This window comes from Mycteria americana, chromosome 10 (genome assembly GCF_035582795.1).
Source record: "Mycteria americana isolate JAX WOST 10 ecotype Jacksonville Zoo and Gardens chromosome 10, USCA_MyAme_1.0, whole genome shotgun sequence".
Classification (NCBI taxonomy): domain Eukaryota; kingdom Metazoa; phylum Chordata; class Aves; order Ciconiiformes; family Ciconiidae; genus Mycteria; species Mycteria americana.
The window spans coordinates 16,988,029-17,006,849 of NC_134374.1; the positions used below are offsets into that span (position 1 = coordinate 16,988,029).

An 18,821-nucleotide genomic window follows, 5' to 3' on the forward strand; every position below is an offset into this window, starting at 1 on the left:
AGCATCCTCCGGACCCAGCTGGAGCAAAAATGGTGGGTATCATACAACGGAAAAAAATAATCATATGCATACACACACACATAGGAACAATCCCTTAATAATGCTGCAGACCATCGACAACCATATTTAAAATCACCAGAAACCACAGTTTGTTTTTCTGACTGCTCAGAAAAGCAGTCAAAACCTCTGCACTAACTCCTGAACCAGAGAAAGTCCAAAGTGGCTTTGCCCTTGAAAGCTCTAGTTTAAATACACTTCAGAAAAGCCATGATTTTAAACTCATATACTTGCCTGTCAACTGCTATTTCATTCGCGTCAAAATTACCGTTCATTTTGAACTGCGCAATTCCCAACACGTCGTCAGATAAAGAAATAATCACATGAAAATCAGAAGACTGTAGTTAAATTTTATTTATCAGTTCTATTGTTAAATTACACAATCAAAGTCAGTGGATTGGCCTGTAAATCTACACAATAAGACAGCGTCTACAGTGGAAATCAGTAGAATTTGATATGATTATGACAAAACGGTATTCTTATATTCGTACATCCCCTATATACAATAAACAGTATACACAAAGAAAATGCAACTAGTCTCTGTAAACCATGCACACCACAGCATAAAAACAAAATGCACCTTCTGCAACAGGCCCTCCAGCTCACCCATGGTTAAGTCCTGTTTACAGCAGTGCCTTTCAGTTTTAAGAGCGAATTATTTTCCCCCATAAAAACCAAAATACAACCGAGACACCATATTGGCAACTGCAGTTCTCATTAAAAAAAAAAAAAAAAAATCGCTGTACATGAAGTTATTCTCTTTTCCAAGCTGCTAATGCAGGGTATTGGTTTGCTGCTGCTTTGCTCTCCGCTTGCCCCCGGCAGGATTGCTGCCCCCCGGGTTGCAATACAACGTCAGATGTAAAACAACTTTCACATAACTTAGGCGTGGAGCCGTAAGATGTTTTTAAAGCCTTCTGCCTCATTTTATGCCTCCCCCCGCCCTCTTGGTGTATAGAATATTACAGGCGAAAGGCAATAGTGCAAGTGAGCCTTGTAAGCATTGTGTACGTCGGGACAAAGAGCACCCTCGTCGGGTGCCTCCGTCACTGCGCACCTGCACCGAGATCGCCATTTAGCGCCAAGCTCGGGACCGTTGCAGGCTACGTACAAAATTTCTGAACTTGCTGAACGTATAGCCCAAGCCTTGCAGAGGTTTTTTATTTTTTTGCATAGAGATTTATAGGAGTCCCTCGCACCTCCTGCCCCGTCTCCTCTCCCTGTCGGTCTCGGTGAGGCCGAAGGGCTGCGGGTGAGCCCGGTCCCGCTCCAGCTCCGCACCCTGCGCCCCAGCAAAGCCTGCTCGGGAGCGGGCTGCTGCGTCCCCGTGCACCATGCAACCTTCGCATCCTGTATAACTATGGCTATGGTAAAATTGGTTTCCGTCGTTTTTAGTCATCGCTCATCTGGCATCGCTAAGAAGGGCTCAAGAGCGTAGGAAGAAAAAAAGCCCTGTTCTTATCTGGTGTAGCAAAGATTTACTGGAAGTAAATCCTAATTCAAGTGTAAATCTACTTCTTCCATTGAGCAATTATCTTCATAATATTGCTGGGATTAGAGAGTTTTATGACTTTTTAAAGACACTACACAAATATCCGCAACATAATTTCATCTAGTTTATACCACCAATTATTAAGGAATGATAAATTCAGCATTATGTATTCTAATGGGTAAGAAAGACTTAAAATTAGACACTGTCACAAGATTGTAATTTGGAAAATGCTTTATGAAACATGAAGATGTGCTGTAAGTTTTCCAGAATGGTTAAAACCAAACCGCCCTGAAAAATTCTGGAAATAGTGTCTTTAACATTGGCATTGACTTCAGAAAAGTATGTATGTCATTTTTTTAAATATGAGATAGACCAAGCTTAAAACTCTAAACAGCAGTAGGTAGAAAAAGTTTAAAATTTTAAATATTTATATAACTAGAGAAATTACTTCTATTCCTTTTAAAAGCCAATATTATACATAAAACTAGTCAATATTTTTTCTAGACCTTTACTGTTCCCTTCATCGTCCATTCATTAACTTGGTAAATATCATAAGCAGTTGGTGCCCTTGAAAACACATTATTAAAATAAAATGAAGATAAAATCAAAGGGAAAAGGTTTTGCTCATATACTGTATTGTGAGAGTATGCTAAATGCTCATTATTAGGAAATGAGTTTGCTTCCCAGATAGATTTCAGCCGAGCATCATAAACATTTTCCTGCATCCCATTTTGTACTCATAACTAATTTAAGGATTTTTTTTTTAATTTTATTTTAAATAAACATCCAAGCAACCATTTCCGATGAGCCTACTTGGCTCCTGTATTTCATAAATAATCCAACAAACCTAAAAAGGACAATTTAATTACACGCTAAGATTAAGTGTTCCACGTACAGTACAACATTTACTGCAAAGGCAACTGCAAAGGCAACATTTTAACCTCTTTTTGCTTCAAACCCTTGAGAAGTGTAATTTGTTTGGACTGCTCCGTCGTCTCCGATTTGCGGGTCGGGTTGGGTTCTGCTTCGCTTTCGGAGTCTGGCGAGTCCCCCCCCACTACCGCCGCCACCGCTCCACGTTCCCTATGTAGTCAGTGCTGGAGCTGTTCTCGCCCTGCTCTCTCAGGCGCGCTTGCTTCGCCCTCAGGATCTTGCGCTGCTCCTGGCGTTTCCGCCGCGCTTCCTGGTGCTCCTTCTGCCGCATGTACTGGTACCGCTGCAAAAACAGGTCTTTTGCATAATCGTACAATTCCATGTCTAAAAAATTGAGGGCCTCGATGCGCTGCTGAGTCTGCTCGTCTATCTCCACGCTGGAGGCCCTTGTGCTATTGTACTGCGTGAAAGGCGAGATGAAGTTCATGTTGAAAGTCTTCTCAAAGAGATACTGAGTCTTCCGCTGAAATTCGGTCAGGCCGAAGAAAGCCATCCGCTTCAGGTTCTCCTTGGCACTGTCTAGCAGAACCTTATTTCTCTGCTCCTCGGGCATGACCGACAGGTTGTAGCATCCCACCAGGCTGAGGTCGGACAGCATGCGGACCTGGCGGTTGTTGGCAAGGTTGTAGGGGCAATCCATGAACTCCTGCAGGGAACAGCCCGACCAGTCGTCCCCCGTGTAGCAGCTGGGCAGCTCCTCAGTGGTCGGGGACCGCCCGTCGCAGACATGCAGGGACGCCTTCCACGTCGCTCCTCGCTGGACGTGGCGCCATTCGCTCAGGTATCGGGAGACGGGGTCACGCAGGATGGTGATATAGTAGAAATTCCTGCCAAGGGGAGAGGAAGGCAGAGCGTTTAGTCCCGTGTGTCTCCAGCACACAGCGCATTAACGTTCAAAATCAATAGAAACTTGGAGATGCACTTAAGAGGCTTTCAGGAGCCCTGCTGCAGAGTGCTCCTCTGCGTGCTCACCTCTGCAGGGTGAAGGACGGCTGAACAAACTCCCCGGGGGGAGTGGGAAGGGTTGTATCTACCTGAACATATCTGGCTCTGCTTAACAGGTTTTGCCTCTACACAGGCAAAAGGGAACCAAGATTTCCCTCTTGTGCTGGGCTGCCCATGGGGCAACGTGCTCCTGCCGGCTGCCTCAACTGATGCTCTCCCCAGACCTTGGGAGAATAATCAAAATCTCTCCCAGGATGTAAGCCCCAACCCAAGCATGGCATAGGTAGCTCTGGCTTTTTCATTTTCCTTGTGCAACAGAGCTGCACTGACAGGTTTATGTAGTCTGCAAAAAGCTGCTCGTGCTACGTTTCCCAATGAGCAGCCGTGGGTCTCAGCTGCCTGAGCCCCAGAGCAGCATTACACCCATGAGGAAGACATTTCCTACAGGACATTTCCTTTCGCAGGCCAGATCAATGCGATGTGCCCAGAAGCCCCAACCCACTTGCACCAAAATGAGGATCTTGGAAAAGCCCATGCAAATCCCATCTTATCCTCCTGTCTTCACCTGATACAGGACTGCAACGATGAGAGAGGAGAGATAAGTGAGTAACAGGAAATTAAAGGATGCATTACAGCATTTTCTAAGAGAAAACATTTCCAAGGTAGGTGCTGGCTTTGGTTTGGAGCAACAGGACTGTCGTGGTTTAACCCAGCAGGCAACTGAGCCCCACCCAGCCGCTCGCTCACCCTCCCCCCCGGTGGGATGGGGGAGAGAATCGGAAGAGTAAAAATGAGAACACTTGTGGGTTGAGATAAGAACAGTTTAATAACTGAAATAAAAATAAAAATAAAAACCAACTTTAATGGAAAGGAAAATAACAAAAAGAGAGAGACATAAACCCAAGAAAAACAATTGTTCACCACCAACCGACTGATGCCTAGCCTGTCCCCAAGCAGCAGCCCCCCGGCCAGCTTTCCCCCAGTTTCTATGCTGAGCATGACGCCATATGGTCTGGAATAGCCCTTTGGCCAGCTGGGGTCAGCTGTCCCAGCCGTGTCCCCTCCCAGCTCCTTGCGCACCCAGCAGAGCATGGGGAGCTGAAAAGTCCTTGACCAGTGTAGACATTACTTAGCAACAACTAAAACGTCAGTGTGTTAGCAACATTATTCTCATCCTAAATCCAAGCCACAGCACTGTACCAGCTACTAGGAAGAAAATCAACTCTATCCCAGACGAAACCAGGACAAGGACGGTGGCACACGTCGGGGACATGCTGCCACAGGGAACCCTGTCAGGCCTCCAGTTGGAAAAGCTGCAAGCTCAACCTTACGTATAGCATTAAGAGATCGCTCTGGGTCGCACATTAACATCCACCATCAAACACCACGTTGTCCACCATTGGCAGCCTGAAGCCGTACACACAGAGCTCTTCACACCTCCTTTAATATGACCACGACCTCAGTGATGATGGTGGAGGTACACTGTCAGGATACCAGCCATCCGTTTAAGTAAATGGAATTAAAGTAGCTCAATAAGCAAATTGCCCTGCCAGGGAAGGCCATGCCTCCAGGACAAGGACACCGAGGAGCGTGTGCCCGGGAGCCCCGAGCCCCCGGGCTGTGATTGCCATGTCCTCGGTGCTGCATAAGGAGGAGAAGGGACATTCATTTGCTTTCCCAAGTGGCAGCACGAGTGGCCACCCCGCAGCCAGTCTTTTGTTCCCTATCGTTTCCTTCAGCAGAAAAGCCACTAGATGTCAATGTTTTACAGAAAATTGTCTCTGGGTGGACTAAAAAGTGAATCACAAGCACCGAAAGCATCCAACAGCACAGGGGAAAGGAAACCTGGACAGTCGCCATTCCTCTTCCCATTTAGAGCATCCAAGCTCATAAATAATTAAATAAAAAGCAAGTACAATAAACTTGCAAAACCAAACAAAGCCAAGGAGCCCAGTACAGCATCAGTGGCCGGACACGACGGCACCTCATGCTGGGAGAGCGGGGACACCGCAATCAGCACTGTCGCCGTCCCCACGCTCACCCTGGTGCTGCTCGCCGGCTCCAAGGGCTTTGGCCGCAGGTTCACACAGGTGAAGGGAGCCAAAGCCCCCACCAAGACCCTGAGGAAGGTACTTTTCTCCAAAAGCGTCATTAAATGATTTAATCATGAAAGCTGGGGTTAAGCGGGAGCAAGGACGAAGCTGACTTTCACATCAGGCACCCGGAGTGGCAGCCACCAACCTCACATTGTCCCTTGCAAAGAAGGGGAGAGTTTCACTCTGTGTCATCTCAGCAGGTCTCTGGTTGTGCTGGAGAACCCAACAGGGCAAAGGGCTTTCCAGGAGTACCATCACCCCAACCAGCCACTCCGACGAGCAGGAGCTGACCCTGATCACTCTTGTACACCAGGCTCCTTTGATGCAGCAACGACACAGCCTTGTGGGGGTCCCCAACGTGGGGAAATGGAGCATCTCTGGTGCAAACCCAAGCCCCTTCTGTAACTCCTGCCAGGACTCCTCACCCTTAGATCTAGTTTATTGGGATACTGCACTAAAATAATGACCTGACCCTTAAGCGATAACAACTTAGTGCCATATAGCACTAACCTCTATGCTAACTATAGCAACTAACATATAGCAACAAACCTCTGATGACGGAGGAGGCAAGAGCAAAGCTCTGTTTACGCCAGAGCACCTTGTACGACCTGGCCTGTCAGCGGTTTGGCAAGGCTGGGAGGGGAGCAGGGTACGGGCACCGGGGTGCTGCTGGCTAAGGGAGAAGGCCAACAAAACCATACGCTCTAAGGTCATCACAGCAATCGATGGGGAGTTAATGCAAGATGGGAAACAAATCCTGAGCCAAGATCGATACAGCGAGCATTTTATCATAGCTCAAACTCTTCAGCCGCTCTCCCTTTGTGCTTCTTGGTCACAGGCAGTGACAAAGCGCCTCCCTTGGCTGCTGTTGTAAAAATAAAAGAATGAATAAAAACTTGTATGTTGGCAGAAGAAACTGCGTCGTAACGGATCACCATCATCCCAGGTGGCCGGCGGCCTCATCCAGGCAGATATCTCCATCAGCGCCTGTTAGGGGAAAACGCCGCAGTCAAGGGAGACCGGGGAGAGGAGGCTGAGTAAAGATGTTCACCGGACTCTGCAGAGAGCATGGAGGTGTCTGGACTCCCTCCAGCACCCCGCGCTCAGGAAGCCAGGCCATCAGCAGGGATGCTTATGGGATGCCCCAGACGGAGCCCATATCCTACCTGGCCTGAGCACGGCTCCCGGCAAACAGGCTCGTGGCTGTTATTTATACCATGTCGTTATTTCCCAGATGAATCCTGCTTTCAAGACAGAACTTACAGAGAGATGCTTTGTCAGCTGCTGGGCCAATCTCAGCTATTTTGTGTATTTCTCCCCTTCTTAAGTTTCCCTCTTAAAATTCTACTGAAAAAGGCGCCATCCCTTTTGGGAACACCAGCTTTTTGGGTTTGCCCCAAGCCACTCTCATCCAAGTTAGAAATCATGTCAGCTCCAGAAAAGCAGCCGCACTGCTCTGCATTTATCTGAACTGAGCTTCAAAAAGTCACAAAAGCTTTAATGCATCGTCAAGTCAGAGCCGTGCCAGAGATGGATTCGGCCATCAGCGCTTAAAGCATCCTTCTGCTGCAACTGGGAGGAAGACTCAAAGCTTTGCAATTATTTTTAGCTCTATACATAACAGCTTGTTCTTTCTGCTACCTTAACAAGGGGGTGGTGAGCTCTTGCCCATTCCTTGAAGCTTGTGCTTCAGAGCCCAAGACAATATGTTTGCAGGTAGAGCTCAAACTTTACTGTGAATCATCCCTCCGACTTTAAAGAGCTGCACTCATCAGAAACATGGGTTTTCTAACAAAGTTGAGCTGGATGCCTATGAAGCAGAGAACAAACAGAGCTTGCGGGCAACTCAGAAAGTAGGTTGACCCTGGGGCCATCAGGAATGCGAGATGGTGTGACAGTCACTTGCTTTTGGTATCTCCCTGCGCACCGCTACTCCCTGAGGAACGTAGGGACTAAACAGTCCCACGACGCTGAGTTTGCTCCCCATGCTGCATCACCCGCTCTGCTTATCACACCACTGCAAGGTTGAAGCCAGAGCGTTTTCGGGAGCCGTGAATTATTTGCGCATGATCCATTACCGGAGAGGAGCTCAGGAAAGGTCAGACGCTCCCCTCAGATAAATGCCCAGCTCATGGCTCGCATCATCTGCCGGGGTGTGAAAGCTGGGCTTTCTTGGTGCTTTGACGCTTCTACCCATGGGTGGGACAAGGAAAACGGGAAACTGGCAGAGACAGGCAGGGTGATGTGCTGGAAGCCAGGGACAGAGAGAGGAGGAGAGACGTGCTTGGCCTCCCCACAGCCGCAGCAACGCCAGCCCTCACGCGGCATCCTCCCGGCACGCCAGCTGCCACGCTGTCCCGGTGTCACTGCGGTGCCCGGAAAGCCACATTTCACCCACAGGCCTGAACCGCAGCTCCCTCTGACTGACCCAGCACGGACACCATCTTTGGGGTGGTGGTGCTGCCATGGGAATGCCCCAGGGCACTGTAATAACCTGCACGGTCATGAAGATGCTCTCTCTTCCTCCTCCTCCTCCTGAACGAGTGCTACTGCCCCATGTCAGCATCCCAGAGACCCCACACGGGAGCAATGCATGCCGGGTTGCGGGGACAGCGCAAGCCCCTGCCTGACATTTTTGCTATGAGATGACTTTTGCTAGGATAAGAAGTTTTTTGCTGAAAAGGACCAAGAAACGTGTCCTGTCGGTGGACGGACCGGCTTTCAGCTGTCCGGTTCCTCAGCCCAGAGCAGCCCCCTCTCTCCTTCCTGCACAGCCCCTGGAGAAAATATGAAGCAAACTGAAACCTCAAAGACCTCCATGAATTTCTCTGAGGGGTTTACTGAAACTGAGCCACCTGCTCGCTTTGAAGGATAATTCTGTGGTCACATAAGTGCATCTGTGTCAGCCCCTTCCCCACCTCTGCCCAGCACAGGGGCTGAATGAGAATCCTTTTTTCCAATCTAATGATTTTTTTTTAAAACATCCTTGTAGCAAGCTTCTAAAAGCAACATTAAAGAAAAAAAATAAATTGAAGTCAAAGTGAGGAGGTGTGAAACCCCAGGGGATGACAGCACTGAGGAAAGCCAGAGACTTCAGAGCCCGGAAAAGCTGCCAGGGAAGGGATACAGAGCTACCCATGCCGCGGTGCTCAGGAGGCTCATCAGGTGTGGAGATGCTCTGCCGAAAAGAGGTGAGGAAGTGGTGACTTTGTTTAAGCATTGAGATGGTAGAACTTCCTGAAGTAAAAGTGCAACTCCCCCCAACCCAACTGCCCTGGCTCTGCAAAGCAGGACTGCAAAGTAGCCGCAACCCAGGCAATGCGGAGGGAAAGGGGTTACGGCCAAATCCGCGCATGGAGAGCACGGGAAAGGCTTGCAGCTCCCTTCCTTCCTCCTTTGCTGTGCCACAAGCCCTCCTGCCACAAGAGGCCTGCCAAAATGGACCATCAGCAGCTGAGCATCCATCCCCGCCCTAAGGGCCTGAGAGCAGGGCTTCGTGCTGGTGGCAAAGGGCTCACCAGGAAACTCTTGCCTAGCCGCTTTAACTCTTGCATGTGCTCCGGGGCACTTTAACCCCAATGGAGAGGCTCTAAGCAACTGCTGTGGGGTCCAAATGGGTGCCATTTCCATGAGGACCACACCTAGGGCTGGCTTCAGCTCGGCACACCTGAGCCCCTTCGGGTCAAAACTCCCGCTGGTGCCAAGGCCGAGGAGTATCGATCCCTGCCAGAGGACAGAGGCCGCCGCACTGTTTAATTGCTCATTGAGGTGGAGGGAGGCTGGAGGTCAGACGCTGGTAGCTGCCATGCCTTCAGCCTGGAAACCCGAGCCTAGCTTGATGCAGCTATGTGGTAAGGAGCTGGAGAGGGGAGCTGAAAGCTAAACATCCACTCACCGTTATGTCCATTAGCGTATGGATCAGTAGGTGAAGGACTGAGTGACCTTTTCCCACTTCTGCTAAGACATGAGGCTGTAGCAAGAAAGGCTTCACAGGCCACAGAGGCGAGAAGCCTACAGCCTTTGCACAGGGAGCACCGCGGCCGTGGGAACACCCCGACCTCCCCCTCCAACTGTGCCCGGGGGCAAACTAACCCAGGAAAGCACGGCTTGGCCCACGGCTGAGGAAGCTGAGCTATGATTTCCAGGGAATGTACTGGGGCAGTCCCATTCTCCCAGCAAAACTAAGGCTACCCTTTAAGCTGGCTCAAGCACACCGGTTTGTATCTAGGTCAAGCTCATCCAGATGGCAAGCCTGGCTAGGACGGTTTGGAGACGCAGACAGGCTTGTGCAATGAATGGGAGTCAGTCTTACACAAGTGTCTCCATCTCGTTGGGTAGAGATGGGGGAGGAAGGGAAATTTGGGAATGTTACCTATTCTGGGGGATTTTTCCCCCCCAGTTTATGGACTTTATGGTACATTAACAGGGCAGTGTCAAACTAAGTTATGCTCCAGGTGAGGATGGACATTTTGAAAGGGAAGTTCCCTCTGAAGGGGCAGGGGCAAAGGGACAGACCAGATATGTACCACATCCAGCTAAAAATCAAATAAAATGAACTAAAACCCTGCAGCAGAGATTCTGCATATGATGCAAAGGATTAAGGACTGAGCTACTGAAAAAAGAAAAACAATCATAGGGTTGGTGCTTCAGCACCAGAAACAATGCACAATCACCAGAACCGGCGAGCAGCACGAGGACGATCAGTGTCCTTCCCACCCTCCCCAAAAACTGCTCATGCCGCTGAATAAGAACCCACAAAGCTCATTTATAAAAGAGCAGTCACATATTCATTTTTTTAAGCTTTTTTTTTTTTTTTGGAGACAGAAACTACTTCTCTCACACAGCTCATCCAACCAGAGGAAGACGGCCCCACACATGGGTCTGAGATTCCATCCCCCTTCGCTGCTGCCGCTCCCCGCAGTGACCTGACAGTCCTCCGCAGGCAGGCTCCGCCATCCTCCCTCGCCCCACCCCGCTCCCGAAATGTCTCCACTCGGGATAATTTGACAGCAAAGCTGTGGACAATGATGGAAGGTCAGGAACGTGAACAGCGTGAGTCTCACATTTCTTATTCTGCTCTTAGAAACCCTCCCCGCGTGGCTCCGAAGCTGCCGATGGATTTTAACCTTTGGCTGAGGATCTCCCCACCGATCAATCATGCCCACCACGTCTCTACGAGAAGTCAAACTCAATTACGCCACGTCGGGCGCCAAGAGTGCTTCGCTCCCAGTAGGTGAGGTTAATTCCCATCAAGAGTGGCCCACTGAGAATTTGATTTGCTAATACCGCAAATTGTTCCTCCAAGAGAAATACCCCTGCTGCCTTATTTGTTGGAGGCAGACATCTGTTTGGAGATCGCTCAGAGAGAGGCAAAATGTTCATTTAATAGTGTGACTCATCCTGATTCTTAACGAACTTTGTCACCTAGAGACACAATTAAAAGGAGAGGGGTGAGCATCCTGGTGACAGCCTCTCCTGCCTCAACCCTGCATGCTTGGACCCCCCCCCCCCCCCCCCCAAAAAAATGGGAATACCTCTTCCCTGCCGAGAGGTGCTCCTGCAGCACAGCTCGCAGAGACAAGGCCAAAATATTTGGCAAGCTCACTGATGCAGCGCTGGGAATCAAATGTTTGCATCTACTCCAGATCAATCCCAGATGCTTCGCAGCAGTGATGTGGATGGGAACAGCAGCAGCTGAGAAGCATTACCCGCGGGCTCCCTGCAGCACTCCTCTCGGCTCCCAGCTCTCCAGACAAGGGCAACGGGCCCCATCTCCAAGTGGGAGAGGAGCAAGGGGGGCTGCCGCGCTCCCGGGGAGCTTCAGGGAGAAGATCTCACGCCCAGTGTCCCATGGAGGCTGCATGGCTGCCTCCACGCCCCGCATCCGCAGTCCAGCTGCCCATGCCAGGTCCCTGCTGCTGTTGCGGCGCTTGCAAGGAGGCGAGCACAGAGCAGGGTTATCGGAGCAGGTCTGCTCCCCTTCTCTCCTCTCCTCTCCCCAGGCACCTCAGTGCAGCTCCTGCTGAGCAAACAGACCCAGGGCTGGGTCCTACTTGTTCCTACGAGACCTCTCTTCATTCAGTCATTTCAATCAAACTAAACTTCCAGCTCCACCTCATCCAAAATTCAAAGTACAGCAAAATCTAGATGAGCAAATGACTTCTTCATTAAAGAAGTGAAGTATAAAGATTATGGGGAGGGAGAGAAGGAGGAGGAGAAACAAACACCGCTTTTCTCTGCACTAGTCTGCAAAACTCTAAGCACACGGACTATATTCCTTTACTCCAGGTCTCAGGATGGCACCGGGGAATCGTACCATGCATTAGCTCTGAACAAGGCCTGCGAGGAAAGGAGATAAGTATTTCAGAACTGTGAATTAAAGCCGTTAGCAAATGTAAATTTAGATTTCCTCTAAGTAATCATTATGTTTTCACTTCTATCAGCACCCAATGAATCACGGAGATGTTTTGTCTAGAAACACTAATGGTGGGGGTAGGAAGCCAGCAGCCTACCCACAGTAACGGCAGCAGGAGAAAAGTGCCAGAGGAACCCATAAAAAGGAGCTGGATTTTGCAAGAACGGCAATTACACCAGCCCATCATTGCCCATGAAATTATCAAATAGGAAAGATTTGCAAAGCAGCAGCATTTCAGGCACAGAGGAAGGCAGCATTTTAAGATTTTGCAGCTCAAGGTACATGTTCATATACGTGCAGGCATGGCACATGCACACACAGATACTGAAAATAAGGCATTAAATAAGTAAAAAATATGCAGCCTCACACGCGCACATGCTCCCAGCTACCCTCACGCACAAACTAATTGTCCACAGCGTTGCCTGCAGAGGGGAGAGCTGCCCTGCAGATTTGCCAGAGTGGTATTAATGTCATAATTGCCTGTATTATTAAGATCTCTGCAGGATACCCTTGCTCACAACCAATTCAGCAGGAACAGTGGCCTTTTTACTTATGGGTTTTTTTTAGTGGTGCATAAAAAGAGAAGCAAGCTTCCATTTTTAGACTCTGCAAACAGAAGCATGACTCAGCCGCTGGAGCTGGTCCTGAATCCACCACCTCCGCCCCGGAGACTGGCATGGGAAAGGGTGGCAACGCCGGGCGGAGGGGCCCAGATCCATCCCACCCACCTGACCTGCTGGGAAAAGGACTGAACTGCCCTTTGGAAACATTGATCTCGCACCACGACCTACCCAGAGCAGCAAAACTTCCCACCTCGTTAGCTTAATTACATGGTAGAGGCATCTGGATGGAAGGCAGCGGAGGTGCCAAGACCCCTGCAGGTGCAGTGGGAGGTAAAACCCCAGGAAAAGAGAAGGTAGCAGAGGAGCATCAGTGTAAGAGCGTGTCATGCTTCTTGCTAGATGATGAGCTGCAGTACGGGTGACACTGGATTTGTGACACTGGCCTCGGCAGCACCCAAGGTCCTGGCTTTGGGAAGTGCCTTTCTTGCTAAGGGTGAGTATCCCTTAAAAAACCGGGACGCAGAGCTGAATTTTGCCCTTAATAGAGGCTAGGAAAAGTCAAGGTGTGAGTGACGCCTTTTGAAAAATCAAGCTCTGAAGCCCACAGAGTACCAGGAATACCCTCCTGCTCCTGGTGCAAGGAACCATCCCTGTCCCCAGGAGCTCACATCTACCAGAGCCGCGGCACGCAGCATCTTCCAGGCGTGGTGCAGCACCTCCCCATTCGCAGAGCTCTCTTACACATTCATTAAACAGCACAGCAGACCTCCCAAAGCGAAAAGGAGGCCACTGCAAAAGAGCTGGTGAATAACCACAGGATGTTGCTATAAATCAGATATTTACAACAGTGTTTACCCTATCTAAATGGCGTTGCAGGAATTGGTTTCAACTTGTAACTGATATTTCTGCGGCAGCGAAGATAGAGGTTTGCAAAGCCTACACTCCATAAGCAGCGGTTTACAGAGAGGGAATAGAGGCAGTTTTTCATTTTCCAGAGTCCACTCACCCTTCCAAGAATCTTAATGCCTCATTGATTCATAATACAGTACATAAAGATTTCATTTTTTCCTGCACACAGTGATATATTATGGAGGCAATCTATTTTGCCACTGAAAAGTTTGCTTAGTAGAAAAATTTGGAGTTTTGACATTCAGGAAATTACAGTCATCTGTAAAGCACAATTGATATGCCAAGGCTAACATTTTCATTGCACTTACGGAGCCAGAATAACTATGCTAAAATATTTATTATATTAAAAAAAAAAGTCCAGGTTCTTGTTTATAAAAAGCATATATTTAGTATTAAAGAAAAAAGCTTTGTCCTTATATTCATATATATTTTAGCTATGTCTTAAACGCGCTAAGCCACACATACTCTCCGATCAGATGAAAATACTTTTAATAATTTAATAAAACCAACACTTCAGCCAGCCTGTGCTGTGCCCTGAGCTCGCAAGCGGAGGGCACGAGCTGAATGCACGGCCGCACGGAGCAGCACAAAAGCAGAAACGTGAGACAGGGGCTGCCGCGCTAAACCTGCCCGACGTCCCCCAGGACTGCGGACACTCGTCCTGCCACCCAAAGGGTGCCCGTTAGCTGGTGCACGTGAAGCAGAAGATTACTGAACCCTGTGCACTTCACTTGCAAGTTTTGTTGTTAATACGGTCTAGAAGCAAGAGGGTGCAGAAGGCCCCCATCTCAGCTTGACACATACATTTGTCTTTTTTATGACCGCATGTATGTGCATTTAGAAGTTGTGATTTATCCTATTTCCTGAGCACTCATCGCAATTTCCTAATCGCTGCTTGAATCGTAGTAACATGCCTCCCAACTCCTTCATATATAAAAGTACGTACTATTGAACATCTCCGCTTCAACAATGGAGAAATCTTGGAGCTCTCAAGAAAAAGATCATACAATCAGCTCCAAGAGCTCTGCATATCCCACAATGGGGAATTAACTCCAGGGAGGTATTTATAAAATCATTTGTTACTATATCAGAGCTCAATCAATTATCTTCAATAATACATAAAAGGAGGAGGTTTGGCTCATGTGAAAAAATGTAAGGCTGATGTTAATTCCTTCACAAGCCATTTGCAGATAATCTTCCATATGCCAGTTAATATATCCCACGGTAGGTTACACGAAAGTGCTTTTAAAAGCTAAAGCGAGGATATATAGCATATAAAAAAGGCACATTAATGCAACTTATATTTTGCTTATCATAATCATTGGGCATACAGAAATCCAAGGAAAACCCTTCCCAGACTTTAAAATTTTGTCAAAGGCAGGCATCTATGAAAATGTCTTTGAAATGTAATTAATGAACTGATATTAATATATTTTCAGTCTTCTGCTAAAAGAGGGACCAAGGAACGGACAACGTATTTATAGCTGCAACTTGCTACAGTTTTAATTTCAGCTTTCATTGATTTCATTTAGCACCATGAGACTGTATAATGAAGAAATCTGTATCAATTGAAAATACCAAGTATGCTCCTGCCCCACTAGGGCACTTCACTAATATCATGTAATGGAAGGGGATTCTCATTTAATTGAATTGGAAATGAAACACATATTAGCTAAGAAAACTTAATCAGTGCAATAATATTAAAATGGGCCACTCAGACAAACTATACTGATTAAGTCACTTGCAAACATTTCCGTAATCATCACTGAGACTTGTGGCGTTAATGATTTAAACTCACTTTTCTACTCCAGGGAACAAAACTGTAATTTCATAGCAGACAATTAGAATATTTTAAACCCTCTCTCACACATTACAATACAGTCTCCTGGCAGAAGCACAGGACCTGATCCAGCAAGGATACGTCTTGAGCTTTGAGGTACAAGAAGGTCTGCATGGATTCTGGGATGTCATCAAAATGTTTGATTTAAGCCAGGAGACAGCCCAGAAAGCCACCTTGCTGGCTGGCGAGCATTTCTGAAGTACTCACTGCAGTTCCTCCGCAGACTTCATCTTTAATCTTGACTAGTTACTGAGAGCACACACCGATGCACCGTAAAGCTGTGAGCTTCAAATGTCTCCCAGCAGACCAGGATTTTAAAAATCTTATTCACACATAGTTGACATAACTGGATTTAAAATTTTCATGGAATAGCAGAGCGCGTTTCTAATAAAACGCTGTAGATGTATTTGTTGTGTCAAAGCTCAGCTGGGAGGGGTTTTATATCAGCTAAGCAAGCAAGACTTTGCCAACATTACAAGATGTGCAGAACATCCCGTTTCCCATGTCCGCTAGCTCCACACCAGACATTTAGCAAAAGCACATTTTACTTAGTCTGAATTAGTTAGGATGATTCCCTTAGAAATCCACATTTATGGAAAATGCCTCTAATACAACCCTGAACCAACGCAGGGATGCGTCCGTCGCATTGTGCTCGGAGGAGGACTGTCTACGCGGTCCAAGCATGTGACGTGCCTGGGAAGCAAAGACTGAGCTGGCAAAATCTCATCAGATGCTTTCCTGTGGGTCGGTGACAGTGCATTCAGCACAGAGATCAGCTAGGACACATTGCGTGTTTATGCATTTCAGATGCCTCCTAGATTGTTAATTAATACGTAGCATTAAGATGTTCAAAATCCTATTTTAGGACAGCCAAAAACAAATTCAATTTTTGCATCTTTTCAGTGCCACGAAGCCAAACTGGCAGCTGGACCGAGGCCACCGCAAAGGGGAGATGCAGCAGCCTGGCCTAGGCAAGGAGAGGAGCCCAGCTGCCCTCTGCACCAGCTGAAGGGCGAGGGCTGGCATTGCTAGGCAAAAAGCACTTGATTCCACTGCCCACGAACAGCACTGCTTGCTTTGCCTTTTGCTCTGGCTCTCTTGCAGTGAAGGCAACACAAGCATGGGTCAAGACCTGACCTTTCTCTGAGCAGCTTCTTGCTGTGGTCCTTGAGCCCTGAGCCTGCTGCTCAGATGGGCTCAGCTCCCAGCACTCACCATCCACAGCCAACCAAGCAGACATCACTTTGAACACTTGGCCACATCAGCTGGAGGAAAAGTCTTGCTTAGCTTAGCTCAGATACCCTTAGAAATAAGCTAATTGCAGCTGAAGCCAAAGCTATCCTACCACTGCCAAGAAGAAAACCAGGAGAGGCACCACCAGCCCAGCCCCAGCATGACCAACCTCAAGCAAAATAAACCATGGATGGTAATAACTGCCCAGGGTTATTCACTGAGATTCACAGCTCCTTCCAAAACGATCTGCCATTGTTCCCATCCCTCCACCCTCCTCCTCCTCAAAAAAAAAATATATAAAAGGCAAACCACTCTCCTCTATGAGCAGTGAGATGGTTCAAAACAGCATCATTCCTATCTGCGAGCATGTCTTGAATGATTTTCAGAAGACACAGTTCTACTCCTCCATGGATTATTCTGGCTAAAAATGTGTGTGACATTTTAATTATCAAGTACAAATGTTACTGCAAGCAAGCAATGAAACAGATGGTGTCCTGAATTTTACAGTACAGCCACATTTTCCAGCTCAGATTTACAGTTCACCAATCAGCGACCTTCAAGTCCTGCCTCTTCCACATCTCCCCTACCCATCTGAACGGCCACAACCCTTTCGATGCTGGGAGCGCAGCTTTGGGAGTAGAAACTCAACACAAGTTGTCCTCCTCTAGGCAAATGCACAGCACGTTTCCAGTGAGGAAACAAAACAGAGCACAACTCTATACACCCCAAAAGCATGGTAGGTATGAAGCAGGAGAGCACTTGCCTTGGAAAAAGGATGAAGGGATGAAAGGTGGCTAAAGAGGAACTACCCTGCTCGAGGGAGCAAAGAGGTGACCTTGCTACCTCCATCTCAATGAAGGACTTAATTCGTTTATCTCAGCATCTTCCTCAGCGAATCCCACTCATAGCAGTTACAACCCCTCAGATTTCCTTCTCTTCCCCTCTGGTGTCTTCCGCAGTCCTCCCAGAGGGCCTTCCCAAGGGGAAGGGACAGGATGGGATAAGTGTCCCTTCGGGACCCATCAGTGCCAAGTCCCACATCACCAGGGGATAAGAGAGGAGCAAAGCCAGAAGCTTTTCCATTCGTCCTTGCTGGTCTACTATCCTGCGAAAAAAACAGTACCTATGACCAGAGTTGCATTTTCATGCATTTATTTCCCCCCCTCTTATAAAAAATAAAATATAATTCAAGAAACAGGAGCCACACAGGGGAACATCATTACATGCCTCACACAATGTGGAGGGGGACAAGGAGGACCTGGGGCCACCTTCAGCTGACCACACCTCCACACAGGCACGTTCAGACATGTCTGAGCATCATCCAGTAATGGATGTAGCCGCAGCCTAGAGCGAGACCCTGAGGAGACCCAGCTCAGGCTGGGTCCGTCCTGCAGCTTGCACATTTCTTCTGTAAACCCCACGCTGAACACAATGAAGTGGGTGAACACTCATCTCCTGGGTTTACAGCACCATGGCAAATGTGGTTCTTACTCTGAAGAGCTTACAATCCAGTTCAGACAACACACTAGGAGACAGCGTGGGTCCAGCGACCGCTGCGGGAGAGCTGCAGTGGCATCCCCGGAGTTCAAGCAACGAACAGGGTGAGCTTTCGGCTGTCACTCCCTGCTCCGAGCAGCTGGGCTATGACCCTGATGGGCTGAGGAGCACGTGCCGCCCTTGCTGAACGGGCTCCTGATTTAACAGGCTATGGCCAAACAATCTTGGAGAGCTTTCCTGTTACTCCGCTCCATTCATCTCTACTACTGCAAAGAGGAGCCGCTGCCGGGGCTTACGGCATCAGTGCTGTAATTACTGCTAGGAAACGTTTTCTGGGAAGGTGTCCCAGAATATAATACGCTGAACATTTCCTCTTGCCGCTCTCAGCACTGAGTAATAACCCCTTCTCTCAGTGTCAGCACCAGGCTGGCTTCCAGCTAGGTTTGCGAGGACAGGCACCCCTCCCGCTGCACCCCCCACGCAGGCACAGCGCTGGTAACACCAGCTCTGCTCTCACGATTCACCCTTGTGCAGACATCCCTGCGATATGGAAGTACTCCTGCAAAGACCAGACACAGGGAGATGCTGCACGGGCTGAGGCACAGCCCCTTCGGACCCCAAACTCTTCCCATTTTGCTTTGAAACACATCCAGGAGCAGAGCGTCAGAGGCGGAGGGGCCAACGCCAGCTTTGCAGGCAGCCAGGCAAATGCTTGGCTCACCTTGCTAGCCAAAAAAGCATTTGCCACGTGGGCTTTGACTCTTGCATGAAGATTTGCTTCCTGTCACTTAATTCAGCGACGTGTTGGCATCCAGAAGGGAAGATGGCGAGACCTGTGGTG

General features: G+C 48.4%; 1 protein-coding gene across 1 annotated transcript in view; it reads right to left on the reverse strand.

Moving 5' to 3' along the window:
- Window positions 1-393: 393 nt before the first annotated feature.
- HS6ST2 (heparan sulfate 6-O-sulfotransferase 2) overlaps window positions 394-18,821 on the reverse strand; it is a 137,727-nt gene continuing 119,299 nt past the window's right edge. Inside the window, exon 2 of the mRNA XM_075512747.1 lies at window positions 394-3,309. Coding sequence (XP_075368862.1) covers window positions 2,607-3,309 — 703 coding nt within the window. The 3' untranslated portion in view covers window positions 394-2,606. The remainder of the gene's footprint in view (window positions 3,310-18,821) is intronic.